This window comes from Takifugu flavidus, chromosome 1, assembly GCF_003711565.1.
Source record: "Takifugu flavidus isolate HTHZ2018 chromosome 1, ASM371156v2, whole genome shotgun sequence".
Lineage (NCBI taxonomy): Eukaryota > Metazoa > Chordata > Actinopteri > Tetraodontiformes > Tetraodontidae > Takifugu > Takifugu flavidus.
Window position 1 is genome coordinate 2,463,810 of NC_079520.1, and position 12,021 is coordinate 2,475,830.

At 46.2% G+C, this 12,021-nt stretch overlaps 1 protein-coding gene across 3 annotated transcripts; it reads left to right on the forward strand.

The window, feature by feature from the left end:
• Nucleotides 1–2,443: 2,443 nt before the first annotated feature.
• Nucleotides 2,444–11,959, forward strand: LOC130528830 (probable ribonuclease ZC3H12C). Of its 3 annotated transcripts, none has more exons than XM_057038714.1 (6): nt 2,444–2,601; nt 6,014–6,883; nt 7,009–7,148; nt 7,330–7,564; nt 7,711–7,817; nt 7,915–11,959. In XM_057038714.1, the coding sequence occupies exons 2-6, from the start codon at nt 6,123–6,125 to the stop codon at nt 9,417–9,419; spliced, it is 2,748 nt and encodes a 915-aa protein (XP_056894694.1). In that variant the 5' UTR covers nt 2,444–2,601; nt 6,014–6,122; the 3' UTR covers nt 9,420–11,959. The 3 variants fall into 3 exon arrangements, 2 of the variants coding, with proteins under 2 accessions (XP_056894694.1, XP_056894617.1); XM_057038637.1 differs by lacking the exon at nt 2,444–2,601 and adding an exon at nt 3,397–3,679; XR_008951461.1 differs by lacking the exons at nt 2,444–2,601; nt 7,915–11,959 and adding an exon at nt 3,393–3,679 and having other exon boundaries at nt 7,330–7,638.
• The last annotated feature ends 62 nt before the right edge of the window (nt 11,960–12,021 follow it).

Here is a 12,021-nt window from a genome sequence, read left to right on the forward strand (position 1 = left end):
TGTGGGGGTCTGAGGGGGTTGGATGATGCCTGGCCCGGCAGCTGGGAGCTGCTCCTGTCTTTTGTTCCTCTCTGACCCATCTGATCCGGCACTCGCCCTGGTGTCACACACACAGCCAGACACATGGCTGCGCATACACACACACACACACACACACACACACACAAGCATTAATCAGCATGTATGCAAATGGGAAAGTTCAAACATGCATACTGTTTAATAGGCCTGGTGCGGCAGGGACGATCTATCATGACCTAACTGGGAGATCTGTGTGTGTGTGTGTGTGTGTGTGTGTGTGTGTGTGTGTGTGTGTGTGTGTGTGTGTGTGTGTGTGTGTGTGTGTGTGATAACAGCATAGCTGTGAATTTCGCTGCTGTAGGTTTTTTCATTATAATCGTCTGAGCCTGGGAAATTTTCCCTGACTGACCCTCACTGGAACTGAACCAGAGGGACACTGGGTATCCAGACCACATCAGCAGGAAGTATTTGAAAGCAACACTTGACCTTTTGTTTTTGGCCAGATTGACAGAATCAGACTTGAAGATGGAATGAACGAAATCCCCAAATTTCAAAGATGATGAGGATGAAGAATTTCTGTGGTCATGCCAAATCTCAGCGTCTGTTTCACCGATTGCTACACACACAAGGCTGAGTGAACAGCAGGTGGGGTGCGTGTGTGTGTGTGCGTGCGTGTGAGTGTTTTTTCCTTGCTCCTTGAAGTGACCCTGAGGTCACCAGGCCTAAGGGCATCCTTTTGTGTCTTCAAAGTCCCCAGTGACCCTGGTGGCCCCTAAACACACACACACACACACACACACACACACACACACACACACACACACACACACACACACACACCATGTGCTCTGGTTTGTTTGATTTACCTCTTGATAGGAGGAAGCATGTGCAGGCCTTGTTAGTATAGTATTATCTATAATGTGTGATGTGTGTTTGTGTTCCTTCCCTCATCCCATTTTCTGTAGTTTGTTTATTTTTGGTTTTTTAATCCATCCATTCATGTATCACATAACCGTACAGCAATACTGAACACAAATCAACTTTTGAATTGTTATTTCTAAAACAACAAAGTTGTTCTGAATCAAATTTTACACCTCTGCATTGAAGAAATTGTTGCCTCTCCAGCACCGATTCTACCCAGTCGTGTTCAAGACTGCGACCAAAACTGACCTTTACTGAACCCACTTCTGTGTCTGACAGTAGCTACAGTGTTCTAGAGGTCAAAGGTCACTAGCCTCCATAGCTTATCTGACCACACACCTTCCCTCCAGTTAGATTTCCCTCCCATTCAGGCTCTGATCCCAACACGTGAGCAGCAGATTTGATTTATAAGTCACTTTTGAGAAGCGTTGACTTTTTAAGTCCTTTCTGTTTTAAAACTGATGATCTTAACTTCTTTTAAAAGATTCAGCCATTGTTGCAAGATCATATCACAAGACAGCAAAAGCATTTTGACTGCTGCTGCAGCTCTGAGCTGTGATGCATTCAAGGACCCAGTTAAGGTGTAGGACAGGCAGCCGGGATGGGACACCTGCTCGTCCTGCGAGCAGAAGCAGATGGGCCACATGGTTCCTGTTCCCTGAGGAAAAAACCTGTCAGCTGAGCCCCAATTAAAGAGTCACTGCAAGTCAGAGTGGTGTGGGTGTTGGGAGGGCAACCGAGAGCAATAGGAGAGAAATAGGAGCATAATAGAAATCACTTTAATATGTGGAGAAGATTTAGGAATTGTGCTCTTATTGTTTGCAAAGTAGTGTACTGTGACTGAATGAGAAAACATACAACAAGGAAGTGGGGAAATTAGACTATGAATGAAGAAGAAATGACACATTAGAACACTAATTGTTGGGTATGAATCACAGGGGACGGAGAATCTGTGTCCTCAGTCCCTGAAAAAATGAGTCTATACTAAATTCTGCTGTGATAACTTAAAGTTTATCAATGCAACACATCTAAAAGCTACGTAAAAAGGCAATTTTGTACGTCAATTAATCTTGGGTGCCCCCTAGTGGACAAATCCAGAACAATTGCACCGGAGGCGAAACCAAATTTCGTTTTATCTGAATCGTCGGCCACGGTGAGTCTAAACCACGTGACAGGCCGCAACTCCCAGGCTTCATTGCAGAACAATGAAAATAGCCTTAATGCTAAAAAAAAGGTGTCCTTTTGCACAACATCTAAAATCATTGGATGCTCTGCGACGCGTCTGCGTTAAACAGTGTTCTGTGAACACGAACTCCCATGTGCCCACCAGGCTGAGCGCGCGTGTGAACGTCTTTTTAAATACGGAACCAAAAATCTCATAATGATATTTCTCAATTTGAGCTCTGTGGTTTGAGAAAGACGCTGTGTCACTTCCTCCTCTAAGTAGGCCACGAAGAAAGCATGTGATCATGCACGTTTGGCCCTGACTGGAAGGCACCAAGCTGTTTTCAGTACTTGATAGAGCATCAATATCCACGCTGGGAAACAGGTGACTGGAATCCTCCTGTTATCTCAGAAGGATCAGACGACCCGTTTAAAGATAAACACACCTACAGGGACGTTTAAGCACTTAAACAGGAGGAATTTGCTGTTGGATTCCAGGTGAGCAGCTCTGCAAATTGTTCTGTTAAGGTCTTTGTTAATGGCCTCCTCTGAACCAGAAACAATTTTCCCCCATGCTGCTGCTGCGTGCACACAATGAAGATCTCCTTGCCCCCATCCCATCTTCTCTATCTCCTTTTCCTCCTGTTGTGTTGAAGGCTTGTTTCCCTTCACAGCTCCTGTTTCCACCTGCTTTTTTTCTGTCAGAAAAGATGGAACACCCACATGCACACACGCTTCTAACACCTATTTCAGAGGACACACTGCTTCTAATATAATTTGGTGCATTGTCTGACTCAGGCCAGTCCCCCATCCACGAAACAAAGCGGCAGCCGTCCCCAGTGGGCCAGGTGTTCCACAGGGCTCAATACTGGGGTTTTTTTTTTTTTGGTCTTTCTCCTCATCTATCTGTAATTGTGTGTGTGCATGTGTGTGTGAGTGTGTGTGCAGCTGCTCACCACGGGTCCTTCTTTGTGTTCCCCTCCCCACCATTGTCAACTCATGCCTTCTGCATTCATGGCTCGAGCTGGCAGACAGACTGTGTGCGTGTGTTTGTGTGTGTGTGCGTGTGTGTGCATGCGTGGGTGTGGGGGTGTGTTGGGGGAGTGCAGGAGGGTGGAGATTTCCTAGCTGTTCTTCATTGGTGGAGACCTGGGTGATGCTGCATATACAGAATAAGTATAACAGTGAAGACATTAAGGCCTGAGACACGTGTTTGTGGTCCGTCTCCTGGCTCCCTATTGGTCGGTCAGGAGAAGAGGTAGTGGTAGGTGCCCTCTGATCTAATTTGTCTGTCAGTCACACTGTTGGACCTGCAGCATTAGGACACAGCTCTCTTCACCAAAAAGGAGAACCAGAAGAGCAGCTGATTACAACCGCTGCTGAACTTCACCAGGGAAATCAACCCTGCCCAGGCCAAACTGGATTGTCAGCTTTATTTCACAACTTGTTACTGGATACTGACACTCAGCTATTGTTTTTCATCACCGTTTGCCTTATTATGGTTGGGAAACTTTCTGTGGACTGACTCAGGCTCTGTGCTGCGTTGCCTTTCCTCTCTTTTCCTTGGAGCTGTGTGGTGAGTTTTTTTAAATGGTCTTTTTCCTTTGTTTTGGCCTAATTTCATCTCAAGTTTAACACATTAGAGCAGTTTTTAATGCATGCCTTGTTTACAGTTTAGGGCTACAATATCTGTCCCTCAGATCTTCAGTGCTGAACATTTTCTGCCCCCAGCGGGGCAGATCAATGCCGTCCTCAGGGTTAATGACAAAACTATGATAATCTTAAAGATTAAATCTGTTGAGGTTAAATGAAAAGAGGGTTTTAAAAGGGATGTGCCGGTGGTTTGGAAACTTCTGGGCTGTGACGCACCTGAAACAAGACCTCAGCCCCTGCACAAACCAGAGGTGAAAGTGAGTGCAAAAACCCTCAACGCCCCCCAGCCAAGAGGTCCCATGACAGGCAGTGGTGATATGTGTCACTGGGGGAGAATCTGGACACCACCAGTTGCAGGAGAGAACCTGGGGGAGGGTGGAGGATGCTTTCAGGGAGGTCCCCTGTGGTTTCAGGAGGCATCTGTTGCCCTTAACCAACCCCCTCCACCCCCCACACACCTCCCCAGCCGGTCACCGATGTGGCAGACTGGCTCACTGCCGGGCTCAGACGACAAATGGATGGCAGGCATGCACGGCCCTAAGGGAGCGATCTGGGTCTGGCCTCGGGGGAGCTCACCCCACCCGGGGAAGGGGGGGGGGGGGGGTAGCCCTGGATGGTAACACATGCAGAGATACACAGTGCAGCGGCTGTGCAGACTGGCTGGCTCACGGATATGTTGGCTGCAGCATCTGCTCACTGTGGAAGACGTCATCATGCATCGTTTGGCAGAGGAGTTAATCTTCTTAAATATTGGCATTAAATACTGTTTAGCCTTTTTTTGGAATCGATCGACTATGATGAGCTCAATAAGGTGCACGGAGACACTTGTGCTACTAACATCTGAAGGAGAATTAATTATACCCGTAATATTTAGTATCGACTAGAATTCTTAGCCTACAGATTAAACGAATATCTGGCTCGGGAATATGTGTTGAAGAGAGTAAATTACATCCATCTGCTGTTGTCTGACCGATGCACCGCTTGTTCTGCTGACTCGTCTGTCTGACGCCGACTTACCAGGCAGGCTTCATGTAAATGTGCGGGTGTGTTTTGGTGGAGGTGAACGGGTTTAAAGACCCCCAGCGTGCGTCTGTGCATGCTGCCGGGGCTGGGAGAACAATGTCCCCATCACAGGAGGACAGATTGGCTGGCAGCTGCATTACCTCCCCCCACCAAACACACACACACACACACACAACACACACACACACACATGCTCTTTCTTTTTTGTGCCTCTTTTGTTGTTGGACTAAATTATTCAAGTTCTCTTGTGACATACATTTGGCGAACCATGGTTGGGGTCGGGGAATTAAGAGGCCCCTTCTTTCCGGTGCTTTAGCCAAAAAAGATTGTCAGATTTCCTATGTGTGGAAAACGGTCGGTGTTCTAAAACCCACTCAGGTGTGACGCTTTCACATCCTTTGGAACAGGCTGATGCTTTGGAAGTACCCTACAGGGGTATTTCCACACAAACACTGTCCCCTACAAACATGCTGAAGCTTGTTTGTCCTGGTATTAAAACAACCCAAGACTGACTGATCACTGATCTGTGACTCCAGACTCCCAAAGAGCATCCTGGTTAGAGCTTCTGCAGAGGACAGGAAAAACAAGTTTCTGACATTTTTAACAGTCATAAATAATTCTCTATGTTTGTGGTTAGAGGTTTGACATTTCGAGAGAGAAACTGAAATTATGTTTAGAGGCAGATAAAGGCAAAGTTCCTTTGATTCTACAATATAAAGGACAGATGTATTTGAATATATGCCAAAATAGAAATGCTGTTTAGTCAAGCCACGAGTCACACCTAACATGAGGCCTATTATGGATATTATAATAAGTAGCTGCAGCAACAGTTCTTACAATGACTAATATAGGTTGGTTAGTATTTTGCCTCTCGTCTACCTGCTTTTCTTCTAGAAATTGAGCTCAGTACAGCTAAGATACAAATGAGTAGCGTCAGATAATCCTGGATGGCTTTGAACTTGCTTATTTAACATAGGTTTGCTGATCAGCGGGCCTGATCCCCTGGGGGCAGTTACCTCGTGAGTTTCAGGGGACTTTTTAAAACTTATGACACACTTATCAGTTGACACAATCCCAGCGCTGCGGTGAGACCTCAACATGCTTCACCAACCTCCCACTGATCTCTTACAGGTCAGCTGACTGACAGGGGTCCTCCTCAACAAGCACTTTTGAAATCAAAAGTAAAAGAAACTGGGATGATATAACCAGGTGTTTCCTGTGTCTCTCCCTCAAGCTTCAACACCAGACCCAGGCATTTGACTGTTATCGGCAGTAACGGTGGGGTCCGACCGGTGCACGGGGAGCTCACGGAGAGCGCGCAGCTGTACGCATGAGACATCTTCATGGGCGTGAAGGACCATCTGAAGGATGGGACAGGTCACATCCTCAGCCTGGGGCTGGATCTGGACTACCTCCAGGTGGATGGTGCAGATCAGCAGGCTAGTCTCAACACTCGGAAAGGTGCTGGAAGCCACACCCGGGTCCGGGAGCCAAGGGCCGCTGCCCTGGATCACAGCAGGAGCACTACCGGGAGCGGCTGCGCTAGCTTGAGCCCCCATTTGAGTTCCAGCAGCCCCCATTTGAGTTCCAGCAGCAGCAGCAGCAGCTGCTGCAGTAACTTCTCTGAGGAGAGTGCGGTTTCCGACAGCGATGAAGAACATCTTCCAGGTTCTGAACCTCTGAAAGAGCCGTCCTCAGTGCGTCAGAGAGTTGGGCAGGACCTGGACCTACAAAATACTTCCCCGGGCGTCGACCCGCAGGAGCAAACATTAACACTCGCTGACACCGCCACCGTCTGCCGCACCAAGGTGGACTTTGCTTTAAAACTGGGCTACTCTGAGGAGCTGGTGTTACAGGTGCTGAGAAAACTGGGCCCACATGCACTCATCAATGACATACTGGGGGAGCTGGTCAAACTGGGTACCAAGACAGATTCAGAGCATCAAGGAGCAGCAAATCCTTCTCAGTTTTCCTTCTCCTCTTTGACATCTTCGTCCTCCAGCTCCTCTTTGGACTCCTGTCATTTACTCTGTCCATCACTGCTGCAACAGGACAAAGAGAACCTCCGGCCAGTTGTGGTGGATGGAAGCAATGTTGCAATGAGGTAAGGCAGAGATGTTTTCAGAAACATCACACCGCCATGTTGCTGCTTTTACAGTACAATTCATTATTCTCCTGGCAGAAGAGATAAGATTGTTTTTTGTACAAACACATCTCTTTCTTTTGCAGTCATGGCAATAAAGAAGCATTCTCCTGCCAAGGAATCCAGCTGGCTGTGGACTGGTTCTTAGAACGTGGTCACCATGACATCACAGTCTTTGTTCCGGCGTGGAGAAAGGAGCAGTCGCGTCCTGATGCTCTCATCACAGGTAGCTTGAAGTTGCTTTCACAAATGAATCAGCAGGAGGTTTAGTTTGTTCCAAAACAACAGGCAACTTTTTCATTGGCTTTTATGGCCACGTGTAAACACAACAAACAGAAACAAGCAACCCCAAGCTGACATCCCCTTACTGAGCTTTCCAAATATTCCTTCCTTTCTTTCTACTGTAGATCAAGAGATCCTCCGTCGGCTGGAGAAGGATAAGATCCTGGTCTTCACTCCTTCTCGCCGGGTCCAGGGCCGCCGTGTCGTGTGCTACGATGACCGTTTCATTGTCAAACTGGCCTACGAGTCAGACGGCATAATCGTGTCCAATGACAACTACCGTGACCTGGCCAACGAAAAGCCGGAGTGGAAGAAATTCATTGATGAGCGTCTGCTGATGTACTCTTTTGTAAATGACAAGTAAGGCAAAGGCAGTCTCTTGACCACAGCTGCCTCTTTGCTGCTGTTTACAGTCCGTTGCCAGCTAACAGCAAGTACATTCAAGCAGATGAGAAAAGTCTTTTTGATGGCTGTTAGCTATTTGAAACCTTTAACTGCATCTGTAGGTTCATGCCACCGGACGATCCACTGGGACGCCACGGACCCAGTCTGGAGAATTTTCTCAGGAAGAGGCCCGTTATTCCGGAACACAGAAAGCAGCCATGTCCTTATGGTAACAGTCCAACCTTGAATTATTTTTTCTGCCTTTGGGTATTGAGGTGCTTTAGAACACTCCCATTTAAATCAATTTTCCTTTATTCTTCAAACAGGAAAAAAGTGTACATATGGACACAAGTGCAAATTTTACCACCCTGAAAGGGGCAGCCAGCCCCAGCGTGCTGTGGCCGATGAACTCCGTGCGAGTGCCAAAAGCTCTTCGGTAGCTTCAAAAGGCCAGCTAGAGGATGCCCTGATAGTGAGGAGCCAAAGTTCTGGTCAGATAGAAGCCATGAATGACACTGGACAATTCTGGGACATTCCAAAGAAACAACCACCCTCAAGGACTCAGAGCACCGTCACTGACCTCTTGGACGACAGCTTTCCCATTCAGTCCAAACTAGAAGGACGCCGGGGAAGTAGCAGCAGTAGTAGCAGTAGCTGTAGTAGCATTGTGGTCCACTCTGCTCCAGTAGGACCACCATCAACAAGATCTGACCGGTGGGATTACCAAGGAGGGTGTAGCACCAAGGTCACAGGAGCTATAGTGCCTAGTCTGACTGAAACTCGTCACCGATGTGAGTCTCCAGACCAAGGCTACAGCTCACTGGTAAAGGCCTACTCTAGCCTCAGTCTGGTAGTACCACAGAGTCCCGAGTCTTTCTTCCCTACTGGATCATTGCTGTCCGATTGTAGCAGTGAGGGTAGCGCCAGCTCAGACTCTTTCTCCCCTGACCCGTTGTTGGATGATGGCCCCAAGTGCCACTATCACCATCGCCACCACCTTCCACCCTACCATCATCTTCATCACCATCAATGCTCGGGTCAGCCCACCCGTCCCGCGAGCCACGTGCCCCCCCGAACGAGTCAGCACGCGCCGTTCACCTCCACCCCTCAAGCATTGTGGAAACAAAATGGGTTCAGCTTGGATGACCACCTGTCACCTGCCAACTCCTATGCAGCTCCACGTGTCTTCAAGCCCCCTTCAGCCCACATCCCACCCCAACCCCAGCATCCATTTTTGAATACTTTTCCAGAGGAATTCCAAAATTATTCCCCCCTTCCACCCCAAACATCTATGGCTCCCTCACAGTCTCCGAGTACCTCTAATGGTCAAAATACAATGGGCTCACTGTGGCAGGACATCAGATTCCAGCATTCTCCAGTATACAAAGGCTCACCAGTTAATTCCAGAAGGACCTGTGAGTTGAATCAGCAAGCCCAGAACCATGTTAGGTGGGAAACCAGTTACCAGCAGTCCCCCAAACCTTGCTATGATTTGTTTGCCATCAAAAGTGTTCCAGAGATTCAGGATTGGCCTTCTCCTCTAGAGAGGCATGCACATTTATCACCACGTGGTCTTTCAGGATTAAGTTTTCCATCCCTTCGTCAAGTGTCCCTTCCACCCATCCCGACCCACAAAGGCTATCTACCCCAGCGTCAGGAGCCCCCAGCCTTGGGGCGATACCAGGACCTCAGGGAGAAAGTGTTTGCCAACTTGTGCCGCATCTTCTCTCCAGAGTTGGTGAAAGTGGTGATGACCAAGAACCCTCACATAATAGATGCTCAGGAGCTCGCAGCAGCTATTTTGGTGGAGAAATCCCAACAAAGTTCTTGAACGAAGCGAAATGGTGAACCTACAAATGCAGGCGAACCGGACCCGTGTCTGCAGGTCTTCTAGTATTGCCTTGAAAGTGATTTTCATGTTTTTTGTAAAGGGAAATTGTTGTTTTCTAAACTTAAGTAAAGCGATCCGCCTGCTTTTTCTGCACTTGAGTTCACGAAAGGTTTCGAGGTTGTTTGCTGTCAAGGCAACGGCGACAGTGTGAAAGAAGAGGCTGTTTATGTGCGTCAGTGTTTTTTTTCTGTTTTAAATTAATTTATTTGCATTTTAAGTTATATACATATGTTTAAAATATTCAGTTGCTGGCACTTTTTTTTGTTATTATTGTGTTTCTTTGGCAATCATGTGAGGGCACAACTTTAAATCTGGACTTTCCACTTTTGTGCCACCATGCAAATTCCTTCGCACCATTTAGCTTAGCACTGACAGGTGCTGGGTCAGACGCTTCGCAAAAAAGGAAGTGAAATTTACTTGGCAACTACAAAAGAAAAAATTCAAAAACTCCATGACCCCCCCCCCCCCCCCCAACTGTAAATCATAGTCAGCTGACTTCTGGCTCTGTCAGGTTTAAATATTATTTAAAGCACACCTTCAGGCTGCGCATGTAAACGCGCTCAACATTAATTACCCTGTTTAGGCTGTAATGCTGACAGTGGCAAAGGTTGATACAGTATTATTTTATCTTGAGTTTTCTGTTAATTTATTACTTTTATGCACGTCTGCGTTGCACGAGTCTCATATATCGGCGGGGAGTGTTTAGGTACCCCTAACAGGGTGTGGTCCACCCTTCTGTTGATGCAGAAAGAGCCACAGCTTTTGCAGTAGAAGGGCCACAACAGTGACAGACGTGTTGTTTTGGGTTAGAAATGACGGTTAGGGCTGTAAACGTCCACTTACTTGAAGTCACGTATGAAGGCAGATCAGTATTTGTGCCCCTCAGCTTTTTCGTTTCAAACTCTCTGCTGAGCCAGCAGTTTTTATTTCACGTGAAGCACTTTGAACTGCTTTTGTTATAGTAAAATAATATCCTCTCCACCCGAGTGATTACGTTAATATCTGGGGAACCGTTGATACAAAGCTACACCTCTTTGCAGATGACACCTCTTTGTTGATACAAATTGTATCCGATACACTTATAGAACAAGAGAGTTGTTCATATGAAAATATATGAGCAGAAGCAAAAATATTTCAAGTTGAATATTGTATCTGTTTCAAGCTGTCACATTTGGGACTTTGCCTTTATTTATATAAAGGTTATTAAAAATGCCTCTAAGTGCAGACGTCTTAAATGCACTTTTTTAGGAAAACACCTGATTATTCTTAGTCATATTGCTTAACTGTACGTATGGTATTGTTGAATTAAAGAGGGAAAAAAAAACCCTCAAAACTATCCAGGGGAGATGTTGACTGAGCTCAAACCTGAGAATAAAAGCACCGTTTCAAAATATGTGTAGTTAAATACGGTTTTTAAAAAATGCTGGCGAGTTCTCAGTATTCACAATTAGTGCTTGTTAGCATCTGACTGCTAACATTTCCTCTTTGGTGCTGTACTATAAAAAGATTCACTTTCAAAGACGTCCCATCTCAGGGCTAAAAGTCTGTTACCAACCGACACTCTGTGGTGTTGAGCCGTGACTGACAGCTTATTTTATCAGTCAGGTGTTGCTATGCTACCAGCCTAGCTAGCACTGTGTGCTAGTGCTTGCTACAGGGTTTGTATACTTGAAATAAGCCTAAAGGTATTGACATTCCTGTAGCTTTTCATGACAAAGGGTGAAGTAATACAATATTGTTGTATTATAATAACAAGTATTTCTAAAACTGTTCTATATTTTTGTTTGTTTGTTTGTTGTCTACTGGGAGAGATTGTAGTCCATATCAAAACAAACAAGGAACCCATGGGACATCATGTTAGCTGTGTTGGTTCTGTTGCGTTGCTACTTCCTGTTTCTGATCACCGGAAATGTCCAAACTAAATATGAGCAAAGCAAATTATTTATTTCTATACTTTTGCAAAAACAAACAAGGGAAACGCTACAAACATTATAATTAGCTTTAGTTCGATCTGGTGACTTCCTGGCTACGCACTTCTTACCTGAGACTGGAAGGTCTGGTGAGTTTGATTTGTGTGTTCTAAACCTGCACAAATCAATGACAACAAGGGACACCTGTAGCCAGCCTCGTTAGCCTCTTAACGACAGGGTCAAATACTGAAATACTGTAGCTCAGAATGGACAAACCCCTCACGGGTGCTGCAGGGGTGAGACGCAGGTTTTGACGGTTCAGTTGGTATCATTTTGCAGGTACACTGCTAAAAGTTGCTTAAGCTCACACACTGGATCTTTAATTCTGAACTGTTTGCATCTGTTGTCTCGCTGTTATTTTGTTCTCTCAGTTTCTCAGTATTTAGTCTGAGGCCAGTTTTAGGAAGTGCCTGGGAAACAAATGTCCTTTTACAGTATTATATTAACCAGCTTTAATGCAGCTTGATTTATGCCATAGAGATCAATAAACGAATACTTGAACTAAGGAAACAGTTGTTTGATCCTTCCTCGTGTGTGATTGTGTCGGTGTCTGTGAGGTTCCACAGGGATTC

Coding starts and splice junctions, on each gene's coding strand:
- LOC130528830 (XM_057038714.1), top strand. CDS start 6,123: ATGGGCGTGAAGGACCATCTGAAGGATGGGACAGGTCACATCCTCAGC. Junction 6,884..7,008: donor GGAAGCAATGTTGCAATGAG/GTAAGGCAGAGA, acceptor TTTCTTTTGCAG/TCATGGCAATAAAGAAGCAT. Junction 7,565..7,710: donor TACTCTTTTGTAAATGACAA/GTAAGGCAAAGG, acceptor CTGCATCTGTAG/GTTCATGCCACCGGACGATC.